At 32.7% G+C, this 14,991-nt stretch overlaps 1 protein-coding gene across 1 annotated transcript; it reads left to right on the top strand.

Annotated features, from left to right (window-relative positions):
• The first annotated feature begins 1,137 nt into the window (after window positions 1-1,137).
• Window positions 1,138-13,868, top strand: LOC113395626 (coiled-coil domain-containing protein 63-like). The gene is made up of 10 exons (XM_026633265.2): window positions 1,138-1,243; window positions 2,159-2,281; window positions 6,777-6,971; window positions 7,268-7,407; window positions 8,665-8,839; window positions 9,365-9,544; window positions 10,655-10,805; window positions 11,576-11,747; window positions 13,210-13,348; window positions 13,744-13,868. Exons 1-10 carry the CDS (start codon window positions 1,172-1,174, stop codon window positions 13,819-13,821), a joined length of 1,425 nt encoding a protein of 474 aa, XP_026489050.2. The 5' UTR covers window positions 1,138-1,171; the 3' UTR covers window positions 13,822-13,868.
• Window positions 13,869-14,991: the final 1,123 nt, after the last annotated feature.

Below are 14,991 nucleotides of genomic sequence, written 5' to 3'. Positions count from 1 at the left end.
AACTATAAGGAATCCGTGAATATTTTGAAGTGCTTGGTAAGTAATTCAATTGTAATCAAATTATTCAAAACGATAAAGAAACGTACCATAATCATTGATGCTTACTGATATTATTGTGTTAGCTTTGACAAGTTTTTTGTTAAGATCAACTGATCTAAATATAAATAATGTTGAATCTGATTTAATCTTTTCGACTTGGAGTCTGATATATCATTTTGCAGGCCCGATAGTACAGAAAAGGAGGTGGCCTCGAATATTTTTCGTTTTAGACCAACAAAGAATTTAGTACACTGTTAGATGATTTTGACTGAAACCATTAGTTTGGGTCATCCCTTTCATGTTGGGGCAGAAGTCTCCCGGACAGAAGTATCGCTTGTCATACTGTAAATCTGGTCCTAATAAAATTAACACTGAACTGTCGTTATATGAATAAAGTATAAGAGTTGTTTCTTTGAATGCGAAATTCCTATTATAAAAACCTTAATTATATAATAATATTTATGTTTTTATATTTAGCTTCATTCTTTTTGTGTTAATTTTACACATTCATTGCACATATACAATACAGTAAGTATATAAAATATCACAATTATCGCCAAATTAAAGTTTTAATTTATTTATATATGAAAAAATTTAAGGATTTTAAAATAACAAGAATCATGATTTTCATCCATTTCCCTACATTGAAATTTTTTTTTTTTAATTGCAATTATCCGTACCCTTGACGATCCCAAAATGCTACTATGCAATGTAATTTAATCAATAAAACTTAAGGTTACATTTTACATTACATTTTACAGCAATAATTAGACACTCATTAAAATAAAAAATAAAATGTTCCATTTAATTTTGTCATTAATATATGTTTGTATATTTATGTAATAAATACTTAATAATCATTCGTTATGCAACCAAATCTTTTGCCGCCATCTGTCATTTTGAACTACGCAACGGATTTTAATGCGTTTTTCATCAATAAACAGTGATTCAAGAGAAAGGTTAATATCTATAATACATCCATATTATAGCAAAGAAAAGTCAAGAATTTAACTTCCCTTGCTAGAATATGCCAATATTTTTTCTTTTTATATTTGTTAAAAAAAAGTTGTATATAGAAACTTTTTGTACCGTGTATAAAATAATTAATTGATTTATATTCAACAGATATAAAATGGCGTCTCCAAATGATGACATGGAAATGGAAAAAATTGCGGAAGATGAACTGTCGAAACTGCAGCGACAGGTGATTTTTTTTTTTAATTTATGAATGAGTTCAATTAATAATATATTCTGCCAACCTTTATACTATATACAATAATCTTTGGTGCTTTTATCATTTATAAATTAAGATTTAATAATTCATCGTACATTATTACCTTTTTCATAATCCATACAATTATCATGTAGTAGCTAATAGGTAGAAATTCTGGGTAATTGTAGTGTATTTCTAGTTAATTCTTGTCTATTTCAGCAATATTGTGTTATTATGTTACGATTTCAATACTGAGCCATGGTTTATTCGTAGTGTATTGATGACATAAGGAACAATTATGTTTTTTTTCTTACAGTACTCAAGTCAATAATAACATTTATCATTCAACCCCGATTTTCGAAGGTTTTTTAATTATTATTAAAAGGATATTTAATTATTAACCTAATTCTTATTTGAGTATAATTTTCATAAATTCAAAAAAAAAAGAAAGTGATAAAATGACTAAAAAGTAAAGAACATTTCTAATTGCATATAACATAAATAAAGAACTCGCTGACGAAAATTCGTTGTAATAACGTTATACGTACAAGAAAATACTGCCTTCTGAATTCGATCGTCAGTGATTTTGTCTATTCTATAAAACTTTCGTGTTTGGTATACGAAAGTGAATTAACAATATGATTAAATTAACAACTAAAAGTCATTTAGGAAGTAAATCGCATAATATCTATATATATATAAAAGCGTATCTATATATGTATATATAAAAAACACCTACAATCTTGAAATTTAGCAGGTAGGTTCCTTATAAGGTGTAGACATCCGCTAAGAACGGATTTTACGAAACTCGACCCCTAAGGGAGTTGGTGGTTTTTATAAATTTCGCGCGGGTAAAGCCGCAGGTTCAGCTAGTGTTATAATATAATAAAAAAATTATTGATCCAGTTTAGAGTTATGGAGATAGACCGGGCGAACGTAACGAGCAGCGTGCAGCCCACACTCAGGGTGCAGAGGAACATCATACGCACGCTTACAACAGAGCTGGATAACATCATGATGGAATTACGGGTTTGTTGTTCTCAACCATTCATACATGGCAATTGCTTATGTGGTATCTTACTTTCATTTCTACCGCGGGTAGTGCCCACTTACCAATTACTATTCAGCCAAATACCAATGCTTTGATTTTTTTTTATTGTTAAATTTCTATCTCAACGGACATATTGTCCTTGTCGTATCTTATCTTTAATTTGTTTTTTTTTTCTAATTTTTATTACCAGGCAGCGTCATAATTTCGTTTTGAGAATTAATTATTATTATTACGGATATATTCATTATTCATATTACTGCGTTCCAATTTGAAGGTGTCATTACCGGCTCAAGGGATATAACATCACCTGTTGCACCTCATGCAACTTTTTGTTTCAATATTGTAATTTTTAGTTTTAAGTTTGGGTGCAGTAAAGTATAAATAAATAAATAAATAAACATCTTAGAACAAGTGGTATGAAGCATGAGCGCTAGTAGGAGTGTTTTATTCTTCTTGTAGTTCCATTGACTATGGGCGATGATCTTTCAGGTGTCCAATACACACTTCTGATTTCCTAAAATACAAACAGATGGACTTGCACTCAGCTACCTATCCTATTATCTGTACATAGTGTAAAACGAAGTCACTTCCCGCCTTCTGTATACTTAGACGTTTTAAACGACGTATCCATCGGATTTTAAAAATCGTCAAACAGAGCTGTTGAAAAGGCAGGTTTAGTTCTACAATACATTCATATTATATTAGTGAAAAACCGAGAATTTCAACTTTTCTAGACGGAAAAACAAGTTTTTTTATGTTTTTGTTCTTCTATCTAGAAGTTATGCTTATATATAAGGGTATATTGACCAAGAACTTCTGTTTTGAATCTCATAGAAGTAATAAGTTTTTTAAAACCTTATAACAATAACGATGTTTGTAATACTGGAATATAAACAAGAATTGTTTATTCGTAACATCAGTCATATCAAACGTTACAGATAAGTATTAAGTTATCTAATGATCTCTGCAGTTATATTACCGATTTATTTTTCATAAATTTACCTTTTTCATTATAATCATAAAGCAAAGAAAATTCCATTCAGCCAAATAAAACGACGTGACGTAATCGACTTGAATCACAAATAAAACAACGTCAGTAATATGAACTAGGAAGGAAATGTATAACTCTTCATCAAAGCATCATCCCACATCGAATCGCCTGATTACCGGATAGAAACCGGTAACTGCCAATAATTTTATACGCTTTCAACAACAGCCGAGCTATTTAAGTACATTCAAGAATCAGTTTAACGCAAAGCTAATTAAGTCAACATACCAATGCTTAATAAATCTACACGATAACATGTTAATTTTTTGCATATGATACTCTTGACACATTTCATTCTATTGCGAGATAGATGACTTGGACGTTTCTTTATGCAAATGCAGATGTACTCGTACTCTGCTTTCTATCGATATAATAAACCGCGATAGAGTGACGTCACTGATCACGAATCATAAGTTCTTCTTGGCGTCTCAATTTGGAAAATTAACACTAACGCGTTAGTGTCATTTCTGTGATAAACTGAACTTTTCAATAAAATTGTTACTTATTAGAAATATATCAAAATCAAAACCAAAATACATATACTTTATTTAAGAAGGCTCTTACAAGAAATTTTGAATTATTATTTAACGAGCTTCATTTTCATATTGGACTACAAGAATGAAATCATTAAAAAGTAGTATCTATGTCGTAATCTAATTGTCTGTGATTAGTTGACAGTACGCCAAAAGGCTATTGTTAAGAATTCTGTTATAATAATTACGTATTTATTTATTTGAAACATCATCGGCAATCGGCATATTAACAAAAACAATGTAATCAAAAATACACGGACTCAAGCATTTACACTAACTGTTGTGGTGTCCACTTTGAAATTACAATAAAAAGGAATACTCTTAAATTAGATAATAAAACCTTAAACTAGCACAAACATACACTAATATAACAATAAATAATAGAACCTAGTACGTAGTAAGTTATGTACTTAAATTTTGGTTTTTAAATCATTTATTTATTTATAGATTTTTGAAACACCATCGGCATATTCACAAATTATTAAGAAAAAGTAGGAAATAAATTCATGTACGGTGTGATACACCACTACAGGCGTTTAAATTATACATATTAAATAACAAAAAAAAAAAAACGAAACACTACACTCCTACATTAATATATCTTTAAAATAAAAAAAAATGTGAAAGAACAAAAAATAATAATAAATTACTCGAAATTAAAAAGAAATAGAAATATAACAAAAAAAATATATATCTCGACACTAATTGAGCAAAGAGTCTAATTTTTTCTTAAAACTATGGCTGTTACGACTGTATATCAATGTCATGAGAGGCGATATCATTGTAACTACTCATATATCGGATCGTAGGCGAAAACTTCCCTACATTTGTACGGAATCTAGGAATAGCGCAGGTGCTTTGAATTGGGTGACGCGGAATCGTTCTTGGGACATGGGAATTTGAGAAAGTAAATTTTGCGAGTCTATTGAACCATGTATTAATATATGCAGAAACATTAAGTCATGATTGGACCTACGCTTCTCCGATGTGGCAAGTTTGAAGTGTTTCAATCGTGTATAATAGTCTGCACGATATGGACAGCTTCTATCTTTATATGCCAAAAACTTTGTAAATCCTTTTTGAATTCTTTCTAGTCGAGTAACGTGAATTTTATAAGTAGGATTCCATACAGGTGAAGCATATTCAATAACACTACGGCTTAGTGAAGAATATAAAGTTAGAACGGCATTTATGTTTTTAAAATCGTGACATGTTCTTTTAATAAAACCAATCATTTTCAAGCATTTTTTAACTATTGTATCTATGTGATTTTTTAATTGTATTCTTTTATCTATAATTACACCTAAGTCTCGTATCTGTTCAACCTCGGATAGTAATTGATTATCTATGTTGGAAGTCGTTGGTATGAAGTTTTTCTTTTTTTTAGTAAATTTAATATGCTGACATTTATTAATATTTAGTACCATTTTATTATGATTACACCAAGTTTGCACAGATCTCAAATCTCGCTGAAGCAGTACTGTATCATCAACAGTTTCAAACCTATACAACTTTAGATCATCAGCAAATATTAAACACTCACTGTGATTTATGTAGTCCGTGATGTCATTTATAAAAAACAGAAAAGTATAGGACCAAGATGGGAACCTTGTGGAACGCCCGAATATGCAGTATAAGTCTGTGAAATATAACCATTAACTACTACTTGTTGCAGTCTGTCTTTTAACTAAGATTCTAACCATCGCAGTAGCTCCATAATATTTTCCATAATATTTTAGCTTGCGTAATAAAATAAAGTGATCAACTTTGTCAAAAGCATTAGTAAAGTCTGTGTAAATGGAGTCTACCTGAATACCGCTATCCACGCATTTGGAGATATCTGTAACATAACTTACTAGATTGCTAATTGTTGACTTATTTTTACAGATACCGTGTTGTTTTGTTGAGATAACTTTTGAGCTATATTTTGATAATGATTGACAAATAATAAATTCAAATACTTTAGCAAAATGATTTAGTATGGATATCGGTCTGTAATTGTCGACGAAGTCTCTATCGCCTTTTTTATAAAAAGGAATAACATTAGCTATTTTCCATACTGACGGAAATACCGGATGAGAAATTTCCGAAAACTAAATCTAGAGTTCTATTGTTGCTATTCTTAACATTATTGTATTGTAATAAATTATTTAAAGACATGAAATCTTCTAAAATATATCCTAAATTTTTGGTATTATTATCAGGTAAGTAATCTTGTCTAGGACCAGGTTTCCAATCTATGAAACCGAAATTGAAATCACCTATAATTATAGTTTCACATAAATTGCCATAACACCATTTATGTTATTGAAAATATTATCCAGTACGTTAGACGCCATTGGCGGAGATAAGTACACTACACAAAGCAAAATATTTTTGGTTATACCACTTTCTCTTAAACGAACAGAAATCCATAAATCTCATTGTTACTCTCAAGATGTCTTACTCGTTTTGAGTACAGGCTATTGGATACTGCAAATAAGACCCCGCCACCTTTTTTTTCCTTTTATGAAGTTGTGCATCTATCTCTCCTGTATACCGTATAATAATTATTCAATATTTCATTGTCATCTATCGAGTCATCCAGCCAAGTTTCAGTTGCAGCTATAATATCGTAATTATTATTCAAAGAAGCAAGTCTTAATTCTTGTAATTTGGTTTTTAAACCATTTTTTTTACATGCTGTATGAAAAAACACGAATGCTATTTCCACACATTTTGTTATACTCCGAACAAGTATCCACTTGTTTTTGATATACTTCGAACAAGTATCCACTTGTTCTTGATATACTCCGAACAAGTATCCACTTGTTCTTGATATACTCCGAACTAGTACCCACTTTTTGTGGAGTATATCAATATTAGGATTAAATTGTTACAAGAACCTTTCAGCTGACAAAAAGTACATCGAATCTCATGGACAATGCAAAAACGCGAGAGAAACTAATAACACTTTTGAAAGAATACGAAAGAAGTTCCACTGAAGTAAAGGAACATCGCACTACGATCACTGAGCTGGATTTCCTTTTGAAACAAGTGCAGAAGGAGATAAAGGGATTGAAGTCTAAGGGTGTTGGATTTGAAAAGGTATTAAGTGTTGATCGATTATGACCTTTTCAGTATAATATTCACGGTATACTTATATCAGCTCTTATTTGCAACTATGTTCAAGTAAAAGCATATGTTGACGTGAGACATTACTATTTTAGAAGTAAAAATCCAAAGCAATTACCTCTCACAGATGAATAATGAAATTTATGTTTTTTTTTTCCGCTGAAAAAACGCATTCGCCGTTTCCTCCAATTGATAATCATCTACACGAAACGAGAAAATTGTAAATAAAAATATACCTTAAATCTAAACGCCGAGTTATTATGTTTTAGGATTACGCGATATCCCTGTCGAATCAAACGATTATAAGTCAACTCGAGAACCGCTTGAACACAGCCATGAAAAAGTTCAACGCGGTCAACAGCGACAACTATAAGACGCGTCTTGAGATCGATCGCCTGCTGCGTGACCGGTGAGGCCGACGAACTTCTTCTGAATAACAAAATCGTTAGCCCTTGACTTTTAACATATCGGACAGAAATATCGCTTATCTGACCGAGGCCTTTATAATAACAATTTTACCATATCTGAACAATATTAACGGAGAATTATAGAGTTTTAAGCATATGCACTATAAAACTTATGGAAATTAAATGGCGACGATAAGATCATAGATAAACGATGACAGTTATCAGAAAAGCTAACGTTTAACGTCACTTGTTAGTACGCGTAGGTCAAAATATCATACAACTGAATTAGCTATAATTTTATAAAATTTTTGGTACTAGTTACCATATGTTATTTTATTTTTTAAATTAATTTTAAGTGTAATCATTATTGCGATGAAAAGCATAATTCTGATTGAAAATTGATTTATTTTTAAAGTTGTTTTTAGATTATAGGACATATTTATCTCACTTCAATAAATAGCAATAACTATACGATTATAGGCTCATCAGCCCCCGTCATAGAGGTATATGTTTTGTCAAGTATATTATCTTGTTCAGTTTCAACGTAACACGTAATCGCCCTAAACACCCTTTACCCTTTTAGCAGTAGGGAACTGACCAACAAGAGAAGCAGCCTCAAGAATTTGCTAAGATTTGCAACTCTGAAATAACGAATGACTCGAACTCTTAGTCTGGATACTCAATATTTATAATAATAACTTAAGACATTTTAGCGCGATTTAAACACCTACTAACGCCATCTACTAACAACAAAACAAAGTAACTATTTTATTAACATAAATAATATGAACAATGACAGTCATTCGGTCAAATTCATTTTTAATGCCGTTACGATACTGTGCGGTATGGCGACCTCAAATGGAGTTAGAGCAATAATAAGTAATTATAATGTTATGTTAATTGACGTTACTCAAATACGCTCTAGCGATAACTTTGGAATCGCAATTTTAAAATATAAATTTATTAGCACAGATCTGTTATTTCTATCTAGAAACACAGACAAGGATCTCTGTAGTCACTCTTTTATACATATTAATAAATAATAAATACCTACGTACCGTATATATTGTTAACAATTAGGTACATTTTGTGTCTAGTACTTGACGACCAAACCTTAAAACTCGAGCGAAATTGCGAGCGACAACTAGTCTCCGATAATAATGATAGGCTTATTCCTAGTCAACTTGTATTTAATATCGTAGTACGTAATTTAGTGTTTTTGAATATGCACTAATATTTGATTTAGCCGTCAATTCCAGGCAATTTTTTAACACAATGTGGAAGGGACAAATTAAACGACTTATGGAAGGCAAAGCCCAGATTCTCGAGCTAGTGGAACAAGCTATAACCACCTACGACCAGAGGGAGGAATGGTGCGCTAAGCTGGACGCGTTGAAAGAGAAAGCCGCGATGGATTACAGGAAACATTGCCTGGTATGATCAGAGTCGGAATCTATTCCAGGGTTTTGTAATCTTTATACTTAGAGTTAATATTCGGTATATTTATTTAGATATGTCTATGATTTACAACAGAACTATTCTCACTTCGTATCTCACTCGTGAACTGTCGTAATCCGATTTATTACGCGATTTATACGAACACGAATTTTGTTGCGTGTAACTTTTAATTTTTATAATTATTATTTATATTCCAAAATAGTTTTTTTTTTGGGTGGGGTTTTATGTATTCGTTTTTATAGAATAGCTCTATTATTAAAAAAATATAGTGTGACTAGCATGTTGCAAATGTTGGTTCGTCTAAAGTTCGTAGTTAGTCCATTATAGCTTCAAATTAAAGTTAATTTGTTTAATCGATAACTTCATAAATTTTAAATAAACTCAAAAGGTAGCAATTGCAGACTCGGCTTTTAAAAAACGTTATTGCAATAATATTAAAAAGTAATCACATAATTGAAAAAAAAAATGAAAAGATAACTCTAAAATCTTGTAATCTTTTAGGAGGTGCGCGAACTTCAGCGTCAGTTGGATCACAGCATGAAGCTCGAGGAGTTTCTCCGTACGAAAGGCACAGTGCGACTCACAGCCGCCGATGCTAAGGCCGAAGCCAAGAAGTTGGAACAACAGGAACAGGAGATACGCGTTTACAACAACTATGTCAATATATTGGATGCGATTAAGGTATAAAAACAATCTTCTGGTAAGTCGAAACAGTCTCACTGACATTTTCATTGTCAGATAAATGAGTTATTCTATACACATCGATGTGATTCGACTCATGGTGTCTGAAGTGTTTTTTTCGCTTGAGTTTTTAAATTAATATTCAGTTACTCATTTTTGGAATTGGAGTACAGCGACAAAGCTGTTTGCAGGTATGCGTAGGTGTCGTAATCTTTCATTCCAAGTCATTTGTTAAGTTAAATGTAAATAATGATCATTGTAGACCAATTAATCGAACAGACCCGTCGGTTTGATGACGACTGGTATCATCTATTTTCCAGTCGTCGTTATAAATGAACTGACTGCTAATGAAATGCCATACTTATCTTGTGTGGTACTTCAATAAATATGAGGTCAAGTAATTCTAAATGTAAGTTATGAAAAATATTTAACCGTTTTTACCTTACAAAGATTACTTAGTGTAAACCCAAAAAACATAAAATTTATGTCATCATTTTGAACAGTAGTAGGTCTTTAGAACACCTAAGTCTAGATATATTTTCTGTAAATTATCCAGTCCACGATCCACCTATTTAGTGTCATTAGTTTAAGACGAATGAAAAATGATGACGTACAGCCCCAGCGACAGGAAGCACTGCAGTAGCGCCTCGATTATCCGAACTAATCGATTATTCGAATAGTCGAAGTACTTTGGGAAGATCAATGGCTATTAAAATTTTACATACAATTTAAAAAGACGTTGTAATATAAAACACCTAACAAAAGTCAAATTATATTTTCATCTCATCTCATCTCTCAGCCGAAGGACGTACACTGCTGGATATAGGCCTCCAAAGATCGCCACAACGACCGGTCTTGTGCAGCCCGCTTCCAGCGGTTTCCCGCGACTTTAACCAGGTCGTCGGACCACCTTGATATTTTATATATTTTTTTTTAAAACGTTAATTCTTAATTGTCGATCGGCTACAACGCGCCAACGTTCGAATAAAATTAATTAAACGTTCGGATAATTGAGTTTCTACTGCATTTTTATTGACAACTAATCACACATTAAGATGGTCACATAGATAATTGACTATTCCACTAGTTTGACGAACTCCTAACATGCAGGAGTTCACGGGCGAAGCGGACGTGGAAAGGTTGATCCAGGAGTTCACCCGTCGCGAGGAGGAGAACTACGCACTCTTCAACTACATCAACGAAGTCAACACGGAGCTCAAGCATCTCAGCGACAACGTCAAAATGCTCAAAACGAATATCGGTATGAGTTTGGAACATCTGCATTCGTAAGATGACTGTAACATAGCTTTCATTTCTACTGTAGTAAAAATGGTATTACTTAAAGGCGGTCAGGGGCTCAAAGGACATAAAGTCTCATTTCCAAGGTTGACCACCAACCATGCATCGAATGTGGACGGCGGTGACTACTTATCATCAGATGGCCCATAACGCCTTATTTTTATATATAAAGCATGCTGTATTTTTCTTTATTCTCCACCTCGCTAGTGCTCACGGGAGCACGAGGCCAGCCCGGCTGCCGCCCCCCTCGAGCTGTGGGAGCTTCGGGTGTTTCGGGTGTTCTCACGCGTCCACGACTTCAGAGACACGCCCTATCTTTTAAGTTCCGGGCGTTGGGAGGTCTGACATAGTACCGTAGGAGCTAACTTAGCCTTCTGCCGTACCTGTACTGTCAAATATTTTTATTTATAATACAGGCAGTCCTCGTACTTGTTATGTTCAGACACGTTAGGTTCTCGAAATACGCGAAAGTCGAGACATATTGGATCGCTTCGTTTTTTTCTTCTAGCGCGTCTTGCCGCTCTCTATGTTTTCTCGCTTCTCGCGCTCTTTCAATTTTCCTGCCGGAAATCGAAACGATTGACGTGTGCTTGAGGAATTGTGTCAAAACATTGTTCGACGTAGTTTGAAACGACGTAAGTCGAGGCCTGTATTGAAATATTTACTAATTGTTATATTCCTAACGCAGTCACTTCGAAAGAATGTTATTGAACAGTAAAAGAACAATTTTAGAGGACGAACACGAAAAACATCAAGCTAAGCTGTATCAGCAGCAAGACAGCATCGAGATCCTCAGAACGGCGTTGGAAGAACGGCAGGAAGCAACGAAGGATCTCCAGGCGATGTACGACAAAACTAACCAGGTCTTGACTGGATTGTTGCAAGAAGTTCAGATCTTAGCCATGTATGTATCTGATTTTATTAAATTTATTGATACCACACTAAGCTTCTAGTCTTGATATTAATCTATTTACCGTTATATAGACATCCGACATATCTTTGACGTAAATTTTGCCTTCTGGGTTAGTACCACCCATTCATCATATATTCTACCGCCAAAAATACCTGATACTGTTGTGTTCCGGTATAAAGCTTGACTAAACCAATGTAACTACTATAAAGGACATAACATCTTAGCTCCCAAGGTTGGTGGTTATGGTAATGTCTAATGGTGACCACTTGCCATAAGGTGATCTAATTGCCAGTTCATCTACCTAGTTTATATTTAAAATAACTAATATATTAATAAACTACTTAAATAATTCTCGAAACGATGATTACGTTTAGTTATTATTTGGCCATATTCCTAGCATCAACACTTTAAAACGTAATTATTTTAGGGAAGGCAGACGAGCAAACGTTTCACCTGATGCAAAGTGGTCTCCTTCGCCCATAGACACTGGCACTGTCAGGAATATAAACCGGAGGATCTAAGTTTTTATACCACCCCATATTACGGTTTAAAATCACTTTATTTCTCAAGATTACAATCACTTCGAGGAGAAATAAATAAACTTAACAAATTAGCTACAATTAATATACAGAGTGCGCAAATAAATAGACGGTATTACAAAAAACTTGATTAACAAAAACATTTGTGAATATGTAGGTACATTTCAATAATTGTCTTATTATTGAGAATAGCATAAAGGCCGGTTTACATGTTGTTAGAATTTTTTTTTAAAAACATTATTTTTGAAATATGATTATTTAATAGCATTACCTTTGAAAATGTGATCTTTAAGTAATTTTTTATAAATATATATTGTTTTTGCATTTTTTATATAATTTGGCAATGAATTATAAATTCGTGCTCCTTGGTACAAAATACATTTTTTTCCGTCATTAGTTTTAGGTTTATATACTTGAATGTTATGTGCCCGTCGTGAGCTTCGTGTTTGTATCTGTATGTTTTTTGTTAATTTAATTTGTGTGTGAATGTTATTGTTTAAAATTTTTTTTATCACCATAGCTGTATTGTATTTGTAAATTTGTGTAATATTAAATAATTTAGTGTCATCGTAAATTTTATGGGTTGGTGTTAGATGTTTGTATCTAAAAAGAGCTTTACAGTAAATTTTCGATCCATTTGTTGCCAAAAAGAGTTTCCGCCTATTTATGCCGAAAACTTTATATTTCAACTCTTGATGTATATTTCATATTATCTTTTGGAGTTAAGCCCTCCTTCTCAACGTTTACGACGTTTTGTGTTCCTGTCAGAAAAAGCTGAGGTTTAGGCAGTTCATGCCCCAAAAGCTGCTATAGTCAACTCTTGTATAAGTACCATGTAATGTACCGATGAGTTGTAATAATTTTATCCTACTTCACTGTAACTATACAGCTTAATAGAAAAATATAATTTCCAGGTCATCAGACTGCGATTCTCTGCCGTTGTTAAAACTGCTGGGTAAATCCTTGGACATAAATGCTACAAATGCTCGTTTATACATCAAGAGTCTGGAGAAGAAGATATTCGAAATGACAGAACTGATCAAATATGACGAGGTAACTGTAGGAAGCTGTAGTATCAATAAAATTATAAAACTTTATTTTCGCCAAAATTGCTCATATTTTGGAGTTCCAATTGTCTCACTAGTGAAATTTTACGTAATATTAATAAATACAGAATATATAACATTTTTTTTGGAACTTGTATTAATCAAATTTTAAATAATTTTGGTCGCTTAAATAGTTTAAAAGTCAATAAATTAGAAATCGACTGATTATTCAAATTTGAACAAATTTAGTGCATCATAATATTCGGAGACGCTTTCTAATCAGTGAAAATATATAAAGTCGTATATAACGACACGAGGATTTGTATATACATCGTATATGTCATATCCAAACATGGCTCTTTATGCGTAAGACCGCTAACTTACGCCTACGTGTACACGCAGTGCGTGCAGAAGTACGCGGAGAGCAAGGAGCGCACGCCGCCCGCCTCGCGCCGCCGCCGCCGCGCGCCGCACTCGTAGCGCACACGCACACGCACACGCACACGCACACGCACACACACATCGATTGACTTAATCATAGACTTATTACAACGGCAGGAGTAGACATAAAAGAAGGTATACCATGCGATTTTCTATATTACGAACAATTCTTGATGAATATATCTATATAGTTAAAATACATAATTGTTCCATTAATCTGCAGCGTTCATATCACGTTTAAAGAAGTATAACTTCAAAAATTATGCGCACAGACTATTAATAATAACCAATAATAAATAGACCATTCCAATCGAACTAGGAATAAAGATAAACCAACCTTAGATTTACGTATTTCATGCGATTCGCTAGTAACTCAGCCATATTGTGCACTACCAAGAGTTTATGATTAATATATCTTTATTTATAATACAATACTATTGTACTTAACTATGTATTTATATACACTTTCATTTTACTTCCAAAATTCCGAAACAATTTCGTCGACATACAAAACGCCATTGTTTTCGCAAATCCATAGTGAATATCATAGACTAACTCGATCAATGATATCGCCTCAATTTGCTCTCAAATATTGTTTACTTGACTTTTCTCCTCTGATGGTTGGAATAGATTACACGAATGGTCACATTTTTATCACACTTGAATTAACATTTATTTTTAAGTAAAGTGGAAATAAAAATAATCGATATTAAAAATAGTTTTATTTACATTGTTTTCCAACTTTTCTAGCATACATAAATCATTCTTACAATAAACATTTATCAACAACGATGAAATACACATAAATAATAAATAATCAGGAACATAAAATATCCAGGAATTACCTGTAAAGAATAAATTTAGATATTAGTTTAGTTATATATGTTACTACTTAGTTTAGGTAATTTGCCAGTTTCTACCGCGAGTTTCGAATTTTAATGGTGATTAAACTAGTTTGCAGATAGGAGATGTAATAATCTTATATATTATGAGGTTTAAAAATAACATATTAAATTCCATTATAGACTGTGTGCTTGCGGTGTAATGCTGGTGAAAGTGTTTTACATTAATGGTACCAGCTAGTTTTTACAAAGCTGACCCCTGAGTGATATTAGTTCATTGTTATATAAATAAACGATTAGAAAAGTTTTCATTGATTACAATACAAAATTGAATGAAATGTACAACCATGAATGCTTAGGAATGTAG

The sequence above is a fragment of the Vanessa tameamea genome, chromosome 21 (genome assembly GCF_037043105.1).
Source record: "Vanessa tameamea isolate UH-Manoa-2023 chromosome 21, ilVanTame1 primary haplotype, whole genome shotgun sequence".
NCBI classification, from domain to species: domain Eukaryota; kingdom Metazoa; phylum Arthropoda; class Insecta; order Lepidoptera; family Nymphalidae; genus Vanessa; species Vanessa tameamea.
The sequence above is the reverse complement of the archived record's forward strand: the minus strand, read 5'-3'. Positions and strand labels throughout refer to the sequence as shown.